Below are 18,656 nucleotides of genomic sequence, written 5' to 3'. Positions count from 1 at the left end.
AGCCTCTTTAGAGCTGAGGTCTAGAGGCAACATGTACTTGTTTTTCAACCCATCCAGCCACTCTGTGTCTTTTGACTGCTGACTACAATCCATTTATATTTATGGTGATTACTGAGAGATAAGGACAGTACTACTATTATATCTTTTTTTTTTTTTTCCTGGTTGATCTATATCTTCATTGTTTCTCCTTGTATTTCTGTTGCCATTCTGGTTTGGTGATTTTCTAAGATATTTTCCACAGGTTCCTCTCATGTTTTGTGTCTCTGCTTAATGTTTATCCTAAGTTTTGCATGAAATATCTCAGTTAAAATAGTCCATTTTCTGTTGATAGCATCTTATCTTCATTCACCTATACAAGTTCTGTCCTTTTCCTCTTTTCCTTTTATGTTTTTGTTGTCTTAAATTATCCCTTTTAAAGTTGTGAGTCTGTTATCAAAGTGAGATAGCTCTATTTCTTCTTCTTTTTTCTCCCTTTAATCTTTATGTGATAAAAGATGGTTTAAAAACCTTTTTTGATAGACAGTTGTAATTTTCTGGCTCTACTTATCTACTTATCTGCTCAAAGTTTTGCACATTTTGGCCACTTTGTTTCTGGCTGAAGATCCCCTTTCAATATATTTTGCAAGGCATGTTTAGTGTTGATGAACTCCATCAGTTTTTGTCTGGGAGAGTCTTTTTCTCCTTTATATCTGAATGGTAACTTTGGTGGATAGAGTATTCTTTTGTGACAGTTTCTATTTTTCAGTATTTTGAAAATGTCATTCTATTCCTTCTTGGCCTATAGGGTTTCTGCTGAGAAATTCACCAATAGCCTAATGAGGGTTCCTTTGTAGGTCACCATTTTTTCTCTGGCTGCCTTTAAAATACTGTTACTGAATTTTGAGTATTTAGGACTCCTTCATTTTTAAAACATCTTATTTCTCTTTTCTCATCTACTTGTATCACTTCTAGATTTCTATCTAGACATCACTACCTCTCTCTTCATTACTTTGACATTACTTTGCCAACAAAGGTTCGTCTAGTCAAGGCTATGGTTTTTCCAGTTGTCATGTATGGATGTGAGAACTGGACTATAAAGAAAGCTGAGTGCTGAAGAATTGATGCTTTGGAACTGTGGTATTGGAGAAGACTCTTGAGAGTCCCTTGGACTGCAAGGCAATCAAACCAGTTAATCTTAAAGGAAATCAGTCCTGAATATTCATTGGAAGGACTGACGCTGAAGCTCAAACTCCAATACTTTGGCCATTTGAAAAGACTCTGATGCTGGGAAAGATTGAAGGTGGGAGGAGAATGGGACGATGGAGGATGAGATGGTTGGATGGCATCATCGACGTGATGGACATGAATTTGAGCAAGCTCTGGGAGTTGGTGATGGATAGGGAGGCCTGGCGTGCTGCAGTCCATAGGGTTGCAAAGAGTCGGACACGACTGAGCAACTGAACTGAACTCTCTCTTCATGTGGTCTGCTCTCATTCTAATGAATTCATCTTATTTATTGTGTTCTTTAGGTCCAGAATTTGTTTCAGAATTTTAATGTCTTGGTAAGGTAGTCTTTCTGCCATTAGTTTTATCAGTGAGCTCATTAAACTGAGTTTTATTATATCTTTGAGTATCTTTGAGTATTATATCTTTATTATATCTTTGAGTATCTTCATGATAACTTTTTAATTCTCTAACAGATTACAATATTTCATGACTTTTTGTTTTTGGAGATCTGTTATTTTCTTTTTGTGGTATACTGTTACTGTGGTTCTTCGTGTTGTTTGATGATGAACTGTTCCTCTGTAAGCACATTTGATATTAAATGATAGGTTAGCAGTTAAGACTCCTTTGTTTTCCAGTTGGTGGCACTATCACATGGGTTTTGTTTTTCTTACCTGAGCTGCCACTGGTTACATCTATCTGAATGGCATTTTACAGACTCCACCTTCTCTGTAAGAGGTGTGACTGTGCCTTTGTTGTAGTTTTTTTGTGCCACCAGGGTCATAGCTCCTTGCTTGTGCTAGAGCCTTTGTCATCACCAGGATGGTGGGCTCTTTCCATTCCTTGCATCTGGGATCCCCTGAGACACAAGCTCCATCATGAGGGAAGATGATGGAGGGGGCAGAGGGACTGGAGTCACACAGGCAACTCTACCTTGTCTGTTATAAGGTTTGCAGGCTCTGCCACTGTGAATGGGAGGTGATGTGGATGTGGGCACCTCAGCAGCTATTGAGGTGCTGCTATTTGGGGTTTTTGGGATCCCAGGCCCCACTGCTGCCGTCGACCAGTTACTTGTGGCCTTGGGTGCCAGGCTGGTTGGTTCGCTCGAGTCATGCATATAGCCTTTCTTGCTGTTTCTGGGTTCTCTGTCTCTGGGCTCTGCTGTTCCCATCAATGGACCCAAATCGCAGCCCCATTTCCACTATTACCTCAGTTCCCCTTCCACTAAGTGTTACATTTCACCCATCTGTAGATGCACAGATGTGTGGAACTCTCCAGCATCCTGTTGCTTTTAGCAGAGACATCTTTGTTAAGCTGTGGATTTTTCACTGGTTATGGAGTGAAGGGAAGACAAAGGTGGATGTTTCACACTGCTGTGTTTCTGACGCTGGTGGTCTATAGTTTTTTCTACTGTTTTTGTCTGGTTTTGGTATCAGCATAATGCTGGCCTCACAGAATGAGTTAGAAAGTACTTCCTCTGCTTCCATTCTCCAAGAGACTGTAGAGAATTGGCATAATTTCTTCCTTAAATGTTTGATAGAATTCACTAAGAAACTCACTTGGGTTTCATGCTTTCTATTTTGGAAGGTTATTAATTGTTGATTCAATTTATTTAAGAGATATAGAGCTATTCAGATCACCTATTTCGAGTGAGTTTTGGCAGATTATATCTTTCAAGGAATCAGTTACATCTCATCTAGGTTATCAAATTGGTGGGCATAAAGTTGTTCATAATATTCCCATGTTATCCTTTTAATTTCCATAGGATATACAGTGTCCCCTCTTTAATTACTGATATTAGTAACTTGCATCCTACCTTTTATTCCCCTCCATTTTTTTCCTTCTTTCTTTTTCTTTTTTTCTTAGTTAACTTGGGCAGAGGCTACACCTTTGAAGGATAGGTTTGCATGGTACAATATTCCAGGTTGGTGGGTTTTTTTCTTTGAACACTTTAAATCTTTTACTCTGATCTCTTCTTGCTTGCATGCTTTCTGAGATGTTAGATGTAATTCTGACCTTTATTCCTTTACAGGTCACGTGTTGTCTTCCTCAGGCTTTGTTTAGGTTTCTTTTTTTTTTTTTTTTGACTTTTGACTTTCTGTGGCTTAACAAAGATATGCCTAAGGGCATTTTTATTTTTGGCATTTATCTTTCTTGGTGTTTGTGAGATTACTGGATCTGAGTTTAGTGTTTGACATTAACCTGGGAAATTCTTAGTCATTACTGGGCTTCCCAGGCGGCTCAAGTGGTAAAGAATCCACCTGGCAATGCAGACGCACTGGATGCAGGTTCAATCCCGCAGATCAGGAAGACACCCTGGAGGAAGAAATGGCAACCACTCGAGTATTCTTGCCTAAATCCCAAGGACAGAGGAGCCTGGCAGGCAATAGTTCATGGGGTAGCCAAGAGTCGGATGCAACTAAGCACACAGTCATTAATATTTCAAACATTTTCTCTGTTCCTTTCTTCTCTGTTATTCACTGTATGCATACGTTATACCTTTTGTAGCTTTTGCACAGTCTAGCATATTCTGTATTATTTAGTCATTGTTCTCTTTGCTTTTTGGTTTTTAAGGATTCTGTTTTTTAAATTGAGATATAACTGATATTTAACATTGTGTATGTGTAAGGTATATAATGTGTTGATTTGATACATTTACATATTGCTGTATTATTATCATCATAGCACTAGCTAATAAATCATATCATATATTATCATTTCTTTGAGAATGCTATTGATATTCTATTGCTAGAGAGTCTAAGCCACGTCCACTCCAATAAGCCCATCAAGATTCTTCATTTCTGTTAGTGTTTTTTTATCTGCAGCATTTGACTCTTAGGATTTCTACTTCTTTGCTGACATTGTTCATCTATTCTTGCATGTAGCCTACTTTATCCATTAGAGTCTGCACCATATTAATCATAGTCGTTTTAAATTCCTGATCTGATAATTCTAACATCCATGCCATATCTGGTTGATACTGCTCTATCTTTTCAAACTGCTTTTTTGCATTTTGTCATGTTTTATAATTTTTTCTTGATATACTGGGTAAAAAGAATACTGCTGTAAATAGGTCTTTAGTAAAGTGGTGGTAAGGTGTTCAGCGAGGGGCAGTATCCTGGGAGAAGGGAAATATCTTCCAGCTCTAGGTGTCCACTTTTTAGTAAGCTCATGCCTCAAGACCATGAACTTCACAACAGTTCAAAGATTTTCCCCTTCCTGTTTAGGTGAAATAGAGAGCTCAGAATTGTCTGGAGTTGGGTTTATTTCCCATCTCTCAAGTCAGCTGGGCTTTGATATAGTAGGTTCAGTTCGGTTCAGTTCAGCCGCTCAGTTGTGTCCAACTCTTTGCAACCCCATGAACCGCAGCACACCAGGCCTCCATGTCCATCACCAACTCCCGGAGTTCACCCAAACTCATGTCCATTGAGTCAGTGATGCCATCCAATCATCTCATCCTCTGTCGTTCCCTTCTTCTCCTGCCCTCAATCTTTCCCAGCATCAGGGTCTTTTCCAGTGAGTCAACTCTTCACATCAGGTGGCCAAAGGACTGGAGTTTCAGCTTCAGCATCAGTCCTTCCAACGAACACCCAGGACTGATCTCCTTTAGGATAGACTGGTTGGATCTCCTTGCAGTCCAAGGAACTCTCAAGAGTCTTCTCTAACACCACAGTTCAAAAGCATCAATTCTTCGGCGCTCAGCTTTCTTCATAGTCCAACTCTCACATCCATACATGACCACTGGAAAAACCATAGCCTTGACTAGACGGACAGGCTCCAGTTAAGGAGATTTCCTTGAGGGCTTGTCTTGTTAAGAACAGAATATCCTGACATGTTTCAAAATGCTGCCTTTCTCCCTCTACCTTGCAGAAGTATGAAGAGATTTTTTTTTTTTTTTTAATGTGAGCCTGGCTGAGCCTCTGGAGGTAAATTTCACAACACAGTAGGGGCCCGCCATAGACTGGGTCCTGTTGAAATTTTTTAACTCTTCAGACTTGTCCACACAGAACATCCAACAATTCATTAACTGCAGTTCAGGTTTTCCTACCCTGCACTACCTCCCGCAGAGGCTTCCACTTGTGAGTCTCGGCTCCAGCAAGCTATGACTTCCTGTATTTGCCCATTTCTCCAACCTTGGGGGCAGTGATTTGACCTGTGTCATTTCCTCTCTTATGGATCTAAGAAGAGTTGTTGATTTTTCAGTTGTCAGTTTTTGACTTGTTATTAGGCTAAAGTGGTGACTTCCAAACTCCTTACATGTGGAACTTTTTAAAAAGTCTCCGTCAGTAATTTTTTGAGTAAATGAATGAATGCGGGGAAAGCTGAAAAGTGAATTCTTTCTAAAATGAGAGGTTTCAACAATACCTAAATGTAATACAGTAGCTTTGTTAAAATCACATTTATATTGAGGCATTATGTTTTATATAGTTCAAAAATTATTTGTTGTAGCAAAATTTAAGGCTGAACTGATTTTTGAATCTGTATTAATGGAAATAAAAGTATGTTGAAAATTTACATTCATTCACCAAACTATCAGAAAAAACAAATAGTACAGTAATCCCTCTTTTTTCATCCTGATAAAATATATTTCCACAATACTTTTGCAAATCTGTGTCAATTGTCTAGAGCAAATTAACTAATAATCAATCCTTCCTATACCAGGTTGCCTACAGTTCAATCTCCCTTCTTTCAGTTTATGTTAGTTATGTCAATTAGTTTTAATTAGCACAATGAAGGATTTAGAAATATTTTTAAATCAGCTTCTATAAGGGAGTTCTGCACTTACTTTTAATATGAAGTATTAAATAAATCATGGATTTAATCTATTTTTGAACACTTTTAAGACTTTTAATATAGGGTCTAAAAATCCTTTCTTTAGAATTCCATGTTCCTAACAGTAAATATTTATCAGCACTATGTAAGACATAAATAATAATTTGTCAAGCAAGGCTATCATGGTAACATCATTAAAAACAAAATCAGTATTATTTTGTGCCTTATAATCCAGCAGTATTTTATGAATTAAGACACCTTAAACAATAATACATTTTATATAGTTGACACATACTCTTCACTGTAATAGGCTTTTGTCCTGGTTATATACACATTTTAAAACATAGTTCTCACTCTAGAAACCCAAGTCTACCAACTGAGAATGTCATTCTGAAAATCATTTACCACAAAATAGTTCAAGGAGCTGCAGTTACTCTGAGTGTTGTTTCTAACGTAGAAGAGTTTCTCACATTGCCTGAACTGTAAACGTAAAAGAGTGACGTTCTATTACAAGACAAACTGTAGTATTTATAACTCTCCTTCTCATTTTGCCTGTTCTGCATCCTTCAAAATTCTAATGCCATCGCCATTAAACCTTCCTGACCTCTTCCACAGAGTAGGGCTCTTCTCTACCATATGCATATACCACTATGTTAATGCTTATAACAATTTTTTTACCCAAGCGGCAAAGAATGTATAGATAAATATCCAAATACAATTTGATGATGAATCAGCAGTATCTATGACTATACAGCTTTTAATTTCATTTCCCTCTTTTGTCATTCAGCTTCCTTTATTCTAAACTTCTTGGCTGCTACATGGGGGAAGTTAAAGCATTAAAAAAAAAATTTTTTTTTTAAAGTATTACTCTTTCCTACACACATGCGAAAACTTTCAAGACATTAGAATTCTATTTGGAGCAATAATATCCTAACCAAAAAAAGGTTATTTAAAAAAAATTACAAAGGCTGTGGCTTTTAGACAAATAGCAGTAATTAAATGTGCTATTAAGGAGATGTCATGTTTCTAACAGTTTCAACCAATTAGGAAAAGGTACTTTCAGAAGTTTAAGGTCTTTCTGTTTGTTATAAAAAACAGATCACTTAAAACCACCTCCTCTGGTGAACATCAACCATTATCTGTATCACTTCCTGTTCACTTTCTTTTGTCTGGTCAGTTTTAAAGAAAAATACAAAGTCCCAGGATATTTCTACTATAGGCTTTCTTATTCCAAGAGATTTATGGAATGTGTTGGTGTGAGGCGTGAAGGGTATTCAAGGAAATACAAACTTCATAATTGTGTTATGTCTGGGGACAAAGGCATGAAGATTCAAAAGTGAGACGATCATGCTTTTTCAAAGAGAAGACAGGAGTCACTGTGTCTCCTTTTTGTGTTGTCAGTAAAACCTAGTGTGGAATGTTCAATCTATGTGTGGACATATATCTATGTCCAGGCAGTTATTTAACTCTCTGAATTTATTCTTAAAACAAATGATAATTTAGGTGATTTGCTGTCTTTAGGTCTGCCATTAATGCAATTAGAGATGGGTAAACTTTCTCCATCAAGGACCAAATAGTAAATATTTTAGGCTTCTCTAGCCACATAAGGTCTCTGTCATATGCGTGTGTATACATATATATATTTATTCCACAAAATGTAAAAATTTTTCTTAGCTTACCGGCTGTATAAAAACAAGACCACATGTCAGGTTTTACTCAGAGGCTGTACTCTGGGGATCCCCGGTATAGATACCTTACTATTCAATGCCAATTATGCTTTGGAGAACAAGAGAGTGGGCAGCAAGAAGAGAATAAAGAATAGTCTGGAAATATCACAAATGTTCAAGCTCCATGAACAGCCATTTTATACATTTCAAGATTTACTAGCATTACTATTGGGGAAAAAAAAAGGGGTGTCATTCTTTATTGATCTCACAGAAATTTCCTTTAAGCTGGAAAGTACTTTTTGTAAAGTTAGTTTTTATTATTAAGTACTTACAGAAATAATTTCTAAATCTAGCATAGAAAGAACAGAAAAGTACTAGATTATTTCATCTACAAGTTTGCTTCTATTTAAGACTCTATGACTTAAAAAAAAAAATCCTTTTTTAAGTTTTTACATAGAGCATTTGAGAAGCTGGTAGGTAAAAGTACAAATGATAAGCTGCATACTACAAGGATCATTTTCAGTACCCAGACACTATAAATTCTGAAGTCTCTAAAAAAAATTGAGCTTAAGTGGAAGACAAATTTAAACCAAGCTGCAACTATTTATAAAGAAAAATGAAGCTTCTCTCCTTTGACTCATCTCCAAATTTAGAAAATTTGTAACTTAAGACTAAGTCCAACCACAATCAATGTAAGTTCACTTAAAGCCACAGATCTTGGTAGCTCAAGTCCTATATCAAGGCAAATCCTGAAAAGAATATAAACCACTTCAACAAACATGGCAAAGGACACAACTTACTACAGAAAAATTTCCAATTCACTTTCTAAAGCAAGAAAAAACTTAATTGGTAAGTTGTTATCTTTTTTCTCGCGATAGTGTTAACAACTGCTAATAAAAACTAAAATATAGGTTATGCATTTTCTTACGTGAACTTAATAATATAACAAAGGACATAATTTCAGAGAATAAAAACCAAGGCTATTGGTCATAAAGACACTGTCCCTCAAGCTGAAATAATGAACAAAGTAATATTTTCAAGCCAGTGACCAAATGAAAGTACTCCTGTATTCTACTGCTAATTTGAAGCCTCAAAGAGAACCTATAAGAATTAGAGATAAACAAACCTAATTCACTCATTTTAGCATTTCCATTTGTTTTGTGTGCCGAATCTGCAAGAGAGATAGCAACAAAATGATTAGTGCTTAAAAGGAAATGCATCATATGGTTCTTTACCACAGGTTCATCATCAAAACCTTAACAGATTTTTATCACTTAAAAGGACAGTCATTTATCAGAAAAAAAACAAAAAAACAAAAAAAAAACCTAACTCTTTTTAAAAGAGAATAACTGAGAAATAGAAACCTCATGTGAAGGTAAATGTTTCCTTTTTTAGTTTCCACAATAAAGCACCCTTATGGGCTGGGAAACTCTAAAAATGAAGTAGATCTCTTAGAATGACATTCCTAGTTTTCTTTCATAGTCATGAAATCAATTTAAGGGCAATACTCTTCTACAGTCTTAAAGTGAAAGTTGTTCAGTCATGTCCAACTCTTTGTGACCCCATGACTATACAGTCCATGGAATTCTCCAGGCAGGATACTGGAGTGGGTAGCCTTTCCCTTCTCCAGGGGATCTTTCCATCCCAGGGATCAAACCCAGGTCTTCTGCATAGAAGGCGAATTCTTTACCAGCTGAGCCACAAGGGAAGAAATGCCGTTAAGGCAGGAAAAATTTATAGCCCTGAGCCACAAAGCCTCATTCTTCAATTTTTTATTAGCATTATACTGGGAAGAATAAAAAGTCCCTGACATTAATTTAAAGCCATTTTGCTAGCAAAAAGAATCATAGCAACATACAAGGACACAACCTCTAAAAAAGAATGAAGAAATTATTTTATACACTTATATGGAAGGATGTCTCAATATATTTTAAGTAAAAATCAACAGTAACAAGGTACAGAAAAGAGTAATTATTGGGGTAAAATGTGGGTTAAAAAAGACAGGAAAGGATGATTTATACATGAATTCCCTTATATCTCCATAAAATATCTCTGGAAGACTGCCTAAGAAACTGACAACACTGGTTGCTTAAGGAAACTGGGTGGACAAACAACGAAGGGAGCTGGGAGACTTTCCATCGAATATTTATAGAAATTTTGAATTTTGAACTATATAAATACATGTTCCTGCTGCTGCTAAGTCGCTTCAGTCATGTCCGACTCTGTGCGACCCCATAGACGGCAGCCCGCCAGGCTCCCCCGTCCCTGGGATTCTCCAGGCAAGAACACTGGAGTGGGTTGCCATTTCCTTCTCCAATGCGTGAAAGTGAAAAGTGAAAGTGAAGTCGCTTCAGTCATGTCTGACTCTTAGTGACCCCATGGACTGCAGCCTACCAGCCTCCTCCATCCATGGGATTTTCCAGGCAAGAGTACTGGAGTGGGGTGCCATTGCCTTCTCCAATAAATACATGTTAAGTACCCTATTTAAAAATATGAGAAAGCTGAACCAACAGACAAAACAATCTCTTACCAGATCTTGAGCTTCTTAGAGGAGGTCTACGCAGGCTGATTAGAGGATCTTCACTCATCACTAATATGGGAAGAGAAAAAAATAAAATACATATATAAAATTCGAACATATTCGATTTATTATACAATCACCTATTTAGTCAGCAAAGTTTTTTTCTGAGCTCTCCATTATGCTAAGTATGGGAATACAATAGTGAACTAGAGAAAGGTTTGCTGCCATGAAAAACATATGGGTTTGATGTAAAATTTGGCAGTTTTTCTCACCAGACCATATTTGTATAAAAAGAAAGGAACATCAAATAAAACTTCTAAATGTCTCAATTAAGAACCAAAATCTGTACCGTAGCACCAACTCAATTATCTATTCCATTGTGGCATACCCTCACTGTGGATTATTTATGTTAAACTTTGATTTGAGGGTTAACTTCCTAAGAGATAATACATTCCTTCCAATTATTTAACCCTGTGTGTTTCAGCAAATACAAGCTCTAATTTAAAAAAATATGTTATCGTTAGCCATAATTTATTTCAGACTGTCTACAGTTCAATGGCACAGGGTTAATGAGGAAGCCAATCCCATTAAATAATGTTAATGTTAGCCTAGAAATCCAAGGTGTATGTCCTCAAAGAGCCTCGCACAACATAATATAAAACCCAATCTATATTTAAATTTGGATTATATTACACTTAGTTTCATTTGTATCTATAAAAAAAGCAGTATGTTTGGCTTTGCGTGAGAAGTGCAAAAACCATGCTCTGAACCAGCTATCACTGACCCCTCTCCACTATATTGGCTGCCTATGTTTGTTCTCATAAAACTGACTTAACCCCATTTCCTCTTCACAGCATCAAGAAGAGAAATCCTGAAGGGACATCCATTTATTTGTTCTAAAAATACTTATTGAGCATGTTTTTGTACATTTTAAAGACAGAGATATAGAGAAGTACTTAAGTTGATTTTATGTAGCTCGAAAGGCAGAATTAAGATCAAGAGAAATTTACAGCAAAGTAGCTTTTAGTTCAACGGTAAAAACAAAAGCAACCAAATTATTAGTGCTGTCTCCAAAACAGAACTGATGGCGAGGGAGTGATTTCCACATCACTGCAGATGATCAACAATGCATGAATGGATGTTAACAGAGGGACACCTACACTGATAGAAACTCTGAGTACATGACTCTCCTAAACCTTCCAGCTCTAAGATTCTATGCAATGTATCAGTTGTTAGCATTCTACATAACACATATTTAGAACTTACATAAATAGCTTTAAAAAGAAATACCACATATGTCCGTTACTCTTATTATTACAATGACTTTCCTCTTTTTTTCCCCCTATATTCCCATCCTTTGCAGGTTTAATTAAAACCTAAAACTCAACTTTAATCTATAGATACCAATTACTATTTCAGACTCCATCTTTTCATTTAAGCTTTTCTTGTATGCTCTACCAAATACATAGCCCTATGTAAGAGGGGTTGAAGGACAGAGAGTAGCAGAGAGGGGTATTAGGGAATAAAATAACAAGGATTCTTCTTTCGTAGCAATCTCCTTCCCTTGTTTGCTGCTCTTGCTCACCACTGCACCCCCAGAATCTAGCAACGGAACTAGTATAAAGTAGGTGCTCAATAAACATCTGGAGAATGAATGAATTCTGTAACTACAGCAGTCAGAGAATCAAATGTTCATGACGAAATGTTGTTTAGTCACTTGGTCATGTCTGACTCTTCTGCAACCCCATGGACTAGATGGAGCGCACCAGGCTCCTGTGTTCATGGGATTTCCCAGGCAGGAATACTGGAGTGGGTAGCCATTCCCTTCTCCAGGGGTTCTTCCCAACCCAGGGATCGAACCCAGGTCTCTCACAGTGCAGGTGGATTCTTAAATCAGCTGAGCCACCAGGGAAGTCCCTTGGTATAGGTCATCATTTTTAAGGACATTTTTGGATAAAGTTTTGTCAGACCACACCAGTGGTCCTACATACAATTACACCACGATTTTGAACACCAGAGTTGAATTGAAAGTCTGCGATTCTACAAGGAGGAGGAAGAGCCTATATATTTTTTTTAACTGAAGTACAGTTGATTTACAATGTTGTATTATTAAGTTTCTGGTGTATAGTAAAATGGTTCAGTTCTATGCTGCTGCTGCTGCTAAGTCGCTTCAGTCGTGTCCGACTCTGTGCGACCCTATAGACGGCAGCCCATCAGGCTCCCCTGTCCCTGGGATTCTCCAGGCAAGAACACTGGAGTGGGATGTCATTTCCTTCTCCTCAGTTCTATATATATATATATATATATATATATTCTTTTTCATATTCTTTTCTATTATGGTTTATTACAGGATATTGAATACAGTTTCCTGCGTTATACTGTAGAATTTTGTTGTTTATCTATTTTATATATAGTAGTTTATATCTGCTAATCCCAAACTAACTTATTCTTCCTCTACCCTCCTGCCCCTGTGGTAACTGTAAGTCTGTGAATCTGTTTCCGTTTTGTAAATAAGTTTGTTTGTATCATATTTTAGATTCTATGTACAAGTGATACTATATATACGTCTTTCTCTTTCTGACTTATTTCACTTTAATATGATAACCTCTAGGTCCTTCTATGTTGCTGCAAATGGCAGTATTTCATTCATTTTTATGACTATTATTCCATTTTGCACATGTGTGTGTATACATACACACACACACACACACATACACACACACACACACACACACACACCACTTTCACGTCTTTATTCCATTCATCTGTTGATGGACATTTAGGTGGCTTCCATGTCTTGGCTATTGTAAACAGTGCTGCTAAGAACCTGTGGGTGCATGTATATTTCTGAATTAAGAGTTTTCTCCTGGTATATGCCCAGGAGTGGGACTGCAGGATTATATGGCAACTCTATTTTTAGGTTTAAGCAACCTCCTAGTGTTTTCCATAGTGGTTGTACCAATTAATATTCCCTCAAACAAGGAAGGGCCTATCTTAAACTTGTACTTAAAGTAGTTTTCCATCAAACTGACTCCTGTTTAAGTAATTCCTCTGCTAGACAGACTTTCAATTCAGTTCAGTTGCTCATTTGTGTCCTACTCTTTACATGGACTGCAGCAAGCCAGGCTTTCCTAACCATCACTAACTCCCAGAGCTTGCTCAAACTCAGGCCCACAGAGTTGGTGATGCCATCCAACCATCTCATCCTCTGTCATCCAATTCTCCTCCTGCCTTCAATCTTTCCCAGCATCAGGGTCTTTTCCAATAAATCAGTTATTCACATCAGGTAGCCAAAGTTCTCGAGTTTCAGCTTCAGCATCAGTCCTTCCAATGAATATTCAGTACTTTACAAAGCTTGTAAAGACGGACTTTACAAGCGTTCATTTAATGACTTTCCTAAACATTCTCCTTTTTTAAGAGGAATGACAGAGGAGCAAGACAAGTAGTAGATATAGTATGATTTTTAAAAGCACCTTTTATAGTAAAAGAACCCAGAGTATCTCAAATCTCCCCAAAATGCACATATCTTTATGTCTAGTTATATTGTAGCACAATATATTCCAGGTAATATGTGCATGAGTTCCATCAATCTACCATCTACATTGGGAAATGTTTTGTCTTTTGCATTATCAACCATAGCATGAGCTTTGTCAGAAAAAGAAATGCTTAAGCAAAATTTTATGAACTTCACACTGCCTGCAAAGTGCCGTGAGGGAAAAAAAAACCCCACCTTATAGCCATATGTTTTACTGTATACTAAGTGATTTTGCAAGTATTGTTTCACTTTTGCAGTGAGCTTGTGAGTTAGGACACGTTAAGTCATACAGATAAAGGCCTGAGGGTCAACATGGCTAGCTAATATGACCAAGGTCCAGTGCTCTTTGCACAACATTACGCAGCCATGTACCTCAATAGCAGTCCTAAAATACAAGCTTAATGTGAACCCCAAAAGACTGTACGAGACATTCTATTGTTTAATAGTTTTATAATGGTCTGTATGGTCTATAGGCTGGTGCTCAACTGTCTTCATTGTATCAATTTACTTAACCCCATAAATTTTATAAATTTATTGTAGATTTTATTTATTTTTGCTGTAGATTTTAAAAATGAGAAACTTTTGCTTTTCTAGGCATAAGCGTCATGTAATTGAAGCTACTGTAAATAAAATTTCAAGAATATAGTTTTCTCAAATGGCCTGAAAAATGTGATTATAGAGCCTATCACTCAAAGCATTTTTCTAAAATAGTTTCTAATCTTAACACAGGAACACAGGCTGTTCAAGGAATTAAGCATAAAGGGTGTGTTATTTGGAATTGATCCTTAACCAGATATTTATTTACACTAAATAGAATAGTTTAAACTACAAAGCAAAATCTTATTAGCAGGAATGGGTAAGGAAGTAAGTCAGGATTTGGGTTAAAAAAAAAAAAGCCACGGATGATCAGTTTCAATAGCTACAGTCATTATTATTGTGGATTTCCTAATATCAAGAAAAGCAAACTGAAAATAAACAGAACCAAAAAGCAAAGGATACTATGCATTAATAACTGAACTTAATCCTTTCCCTTGCTTTTCAAAATAAGTTTTAAAATGGCTACTATCGTCACCCTGTTTATTCAACTTATATGCAGAGTACATCATGAGAAACGCTGGACTGGAAGAAACACAAGCTGGAATCAAGATTGCCGGGAGGAATATCAATAACCTCAGATATGCAGATGACACCACCCTTATGGCAGAAAGTGAAGAGGAACTAAAAAGCCTCTTGATGAAAGTAAAAGAGGAGAGTGAAAAAGTTGGCTTAAAGCTCAACATTTAGAAAACTAAGATCATGGCATCTGGTCCCATCACTTCATGGGAAATAGATGGGGAAACAGTGGAAAAACAGTGTCAGACTTTATTTTTCCGGGCTCCAAAATCACTGCAGATGGTGACTGCAGCCGGTGACTGCAGCCATGAAATTAAAAGATGCTTATTCCTTGGAAGGAAAGTTATGACCAACCTAGATAGCATATTCAAAAGCAGAGACATTACTTTGCCAACAAAGGTTCGTCTAGTCAAGGCTATGGTTTTTCTTGTGGTCATGTATGGATGTGAGAGTTGGACTGTGAAGAAGGCTGAGCGCCGAAGAATTGATGCTTTTGAACTGTGGTGTTGGAGGAGACTCTTGAGAGTCCCTTGGATTGCAAGGAGATCCAACCAGTCCATTCTGAAGGAGATCAGCCCTGGGATTTCTTTGGAAGGAACGATGCTAAAGCTGAAACTCCAGTACTTTGGCCACCTCATGCGAAGAGTTGACTCATTGGAAAAGACTCTGATGCTGGGAGGGATTGGGGGCAAGAGAAGGGGACGACAGAGGATGAGATGGCTGGATGGCATCACTGACTTGATGGATGTGAGTCTGAGTGAACTCTGGGAGTTGGTGATGGACAGGGAGGCCTGGTGTGCTGCGATTCATGGGGTCACAGAGAGTCGGATACGACTGAGTGACTGATCTGATCTGATCTGACTATCAAATGTAGCCTAATGCCACTTGATACTAAGATGCAAACAGTTCTATACTTTAACATCTCTAAAATTGGGATATATTATACAATCTAAGGCACATTACCCTTAACTGGCAGCATTTCTTCCTCCTAAGTGAAGTGAAAGACGCTCAGTTGTGTTCAACTCTTTGTGACCAATGGACTATACAGTCCATAGAATTCTCTAGGCCAGAATACTGGAGTGGGTAGTCTTTCCCTTCTCCAGGGGATCTTCCCAAACCAGGGTTAGAACCCAGGTCTCCTGCATTGCAGGCAGATTCTTTACCAGCTGAGCCACAGGGAAACCCAAGAATACTGGAATGGGTAGCCTATCCCTCCTCCAGCAGATCTTCCCGACCCAGGAATCAAACCAGGTCTCCTGCATTGCAAGCGGATTCTCTACCAACTGAGCTATCAGAGAAGCCCAAGAAGAGGATGTATCTTACAACTGATGAGATCCTAGATTTAATAAAATATAGTATCAAATTGAGATTGATTATATTGTATCATGATTTTACTATGCAGACCATTTAATCCATTTTACATGACACTTATTCATTCAACACTTAACAAGCTTTACTGAGCAGCTAATTATTCCATGGGAGAGTGACAGTGAGGTACTTGGGGCAAGTGAAGGGGCTCTGGAGAAGACAAGCCTAGGTCTGAATTTGGCTCAGTTACAAAGCAAGCAATCTTAAGAGAAAAGTCAGCTACTCTGAGCTCCAGTTTCCTCACCAAAAAAGTGGGTACATCTATCCTGACAAATGCTACTATTTAACAATTTAACAACCTAAAAATAAGATTCACTGAAACTTTGAATGAGGTATGATTTGGGACCCCTGATTGACCCAATAATCCAATAACCCAATAATTATAGGCTATAATCTATACATAAAAAAAGCTGACAGGTTAGAAAAAAACAAACTCAACTCTTCTTACCTGGAGTCTCTTGTGTTCTCCTGATAGCTTTCTTTGTGACCGTTTGGCTTAAAACAGTTTGTGAAGGTGGTTCATCCTCTAAAGAATAGACATAACAATTGTAAAATTCACAATATGCAAAGTGAGTAGAGATTATGTATATTAACAGCAATATATAAATAGAAACGCAAGTAATTCATTCTGTTATGAAAACTTGGTCTCTCTGTGCACGGGTGCCACATCAAATCCCAGAGACAGAGTTGTGAGTGAAGCAGAAAAGGATAGCTTTACTACTTTGCCAGGCAAAGGGAGACACACAGGCCTCTGCCTTGAAAAACTACGTGTCCCATCCCCGGAGGACTTCACGAGTGTTTTTATAAGTGGGTCAAAGGTGGGGTGTCTGACAAGATACGGGTGTGAGCAGGGTCTGCACTCCTTTACTCTCATCTCAGGTGGTCAGTCTCCTAATCCTGATGATTAATCTGGGCCTTTTAATCTTGCATCAGGTGACTTCTTGGTTGTTCTTCCCTTGATTAGCAACTGTTGGAACCTGCCATTTGGAACTCAGAGAAGGTCATAATGGCTGGCGTACTGCCTCCAAACAATGGGGAGACTCACAGGGGCCCACTCAGTTTCAATCCCTTCAGAAATGTGTAATTAAGGGGTTCCCTGGTGACTCAGTGGTAAAGAATCTGCCTGCCAATGCAGAAGACTCGGGTTTGACCCCTGGGTAGGGAAGATCCTCTAGAGAAGGAAATAGCAACCCATTCCAGTATTCTTGCCTGGGAAATCCCATGGACAGAAGAGCCTAGTGCATTACAGTCCATAGGGTGGCAAAAAGAGTCAGACACGACTTAGGGGACACTAAACAACAAAAAATTAGGTTTACCAAAACTTGGGAATTGAACTAGTAAGAGCTACTCTTTAGGACAATATAAAAATAAACTACTCACCAATGATGCTTTACAAAATAAATATAGAAATATTACTCTAGAAAATTTAAAAGATGGACTAAAGAGGAAGACTGAAAAACGTGTAGATTCTCATAGATTACTAAAAATAGAAGTAAATCCTTTGTGTGTTTAAAAAAAAAAAAAACTAGCTTATACAATTGCACCGGCCTGTGTGGAAGAGTCAATACAACTTAGCATATTCCCTTTGCCTTCCAAAGCATTCTTCTAGCTATTGGAGATACAGAAAGAAGATCAACACTGAAATATAACATGGTCCCTCAAATATATATGTAGGATCTTTGTCTTCACAAGTTTATAACCTTAAAAGAGAGATAAAACATGTATAGGGGTTAAACGGTCTTGCATTGCTACTCCCAACAGTAACTCACATATCTTTAACATAATTTCCAAAATCATCAACACTTCTACTGTGTCCACATTTTAGGCATCAGCAGGCAATGTGCAGTCTATTACCCAGCTCTAAATTGAAAATCCACCTCCTCTTCATCGTATCCACCAATGGTCTATCACCAACTACGTAATCCCATTATGATTCAAACCCCTTGGTTTTACCTCATAGGTGCCCTACCTGGAGCCAACATGAAACTCCATCTGTGACTCAGTGTTAGATGGGGAAGAAGGGGCAGTGTGGCAAAGGATGCATTACCGGCGTTGATTCATCTGTGCCTTTCCTAAGACTACACAATCACTTTCTCAGTAACCCTGTGGCCCATTTAGATGAAAACTAATTAAAGTCTTGCTTTGTCACGCTACTACTTAACTACTGAGGTTACACTGACGGTCCCCAATATGCGAATTTCTGGCAGAGACCACCACACTAGAGAAAGATCGATCAGTTCAAGTTTATCACACACTGGGAAGCTTCAGGTTCAGGATGACTGCCTTGACCCCATTTCAGTGTAAACATGTGGGTGGGATCTCAAATCAATTCATCAACTACGCTAGTCCTCAAAACGGCCACTCACGAAATTCCCCTTCCTTTCTCCCCCCCCTGGATAGTGACGGGGAAAGACTGGAAGGTTAGAGGAGGGCCAAAAATCTCATTGAAGGACTTCTGGTCTCGGAGTTAAAGGAG

General features: G+C 37.9%; 1 protein-coding gene across 4 annotated transcripts in view; it reads right to left on the bottom strand.

The window, feature by feature from the left end:
* Nucleotides 1-18,656, bottom strand: part of TOR1AIP1 (torsin 1A interacting protein 1) — a 45,724-nt gene that overhangs the window by 25,824 nt on the left and 1,244 nt on the right. For 2 of the 4 annotated variants that reach the window (XM_061383360.1, XM_061383359.1), the window contains exons 2-4: nt 16,629-16,706; nt 10,174-10,233; nt 8,770-8,814 (exon numbers count right to left, since the gene is read on the bottom strand). In XM_061383360.1, the coding sequence (XP_061239344.1) occupies nt 8,770-8,814; nt 10,174-10,233; nt 16,629-16,706 (183 nt within the window). The remainder of the gene's footprint in view (nt 1-8,769; nt 8,815-10,173; nt 10,234-16,628; nt 16,707-18,656) is intronic. The other 2 variants (XM_061383361.1, XM_061383362.1) reach the window with 1 other exon arrangement.

Source organism: Bos javanicus, chromosome 16, assembly GCF_032452875.1.
Source record: "Bos javanicus breed banteng chromosome 16, ARS-OSU_banteng_1.0, whole genome shotgun sequence".
Classification (NCBI taxonomy): Eukaryota; Metazoa; Chordata; class Mammalia; order Artiodactyla; family Bovidae; genus Bos; species Bos javanicus.
The sequence above is the reverse complement of the archived record's forward strand: the minus strand, read 5'-3'. Positions and strand labels throughout refer to the sequence as shown.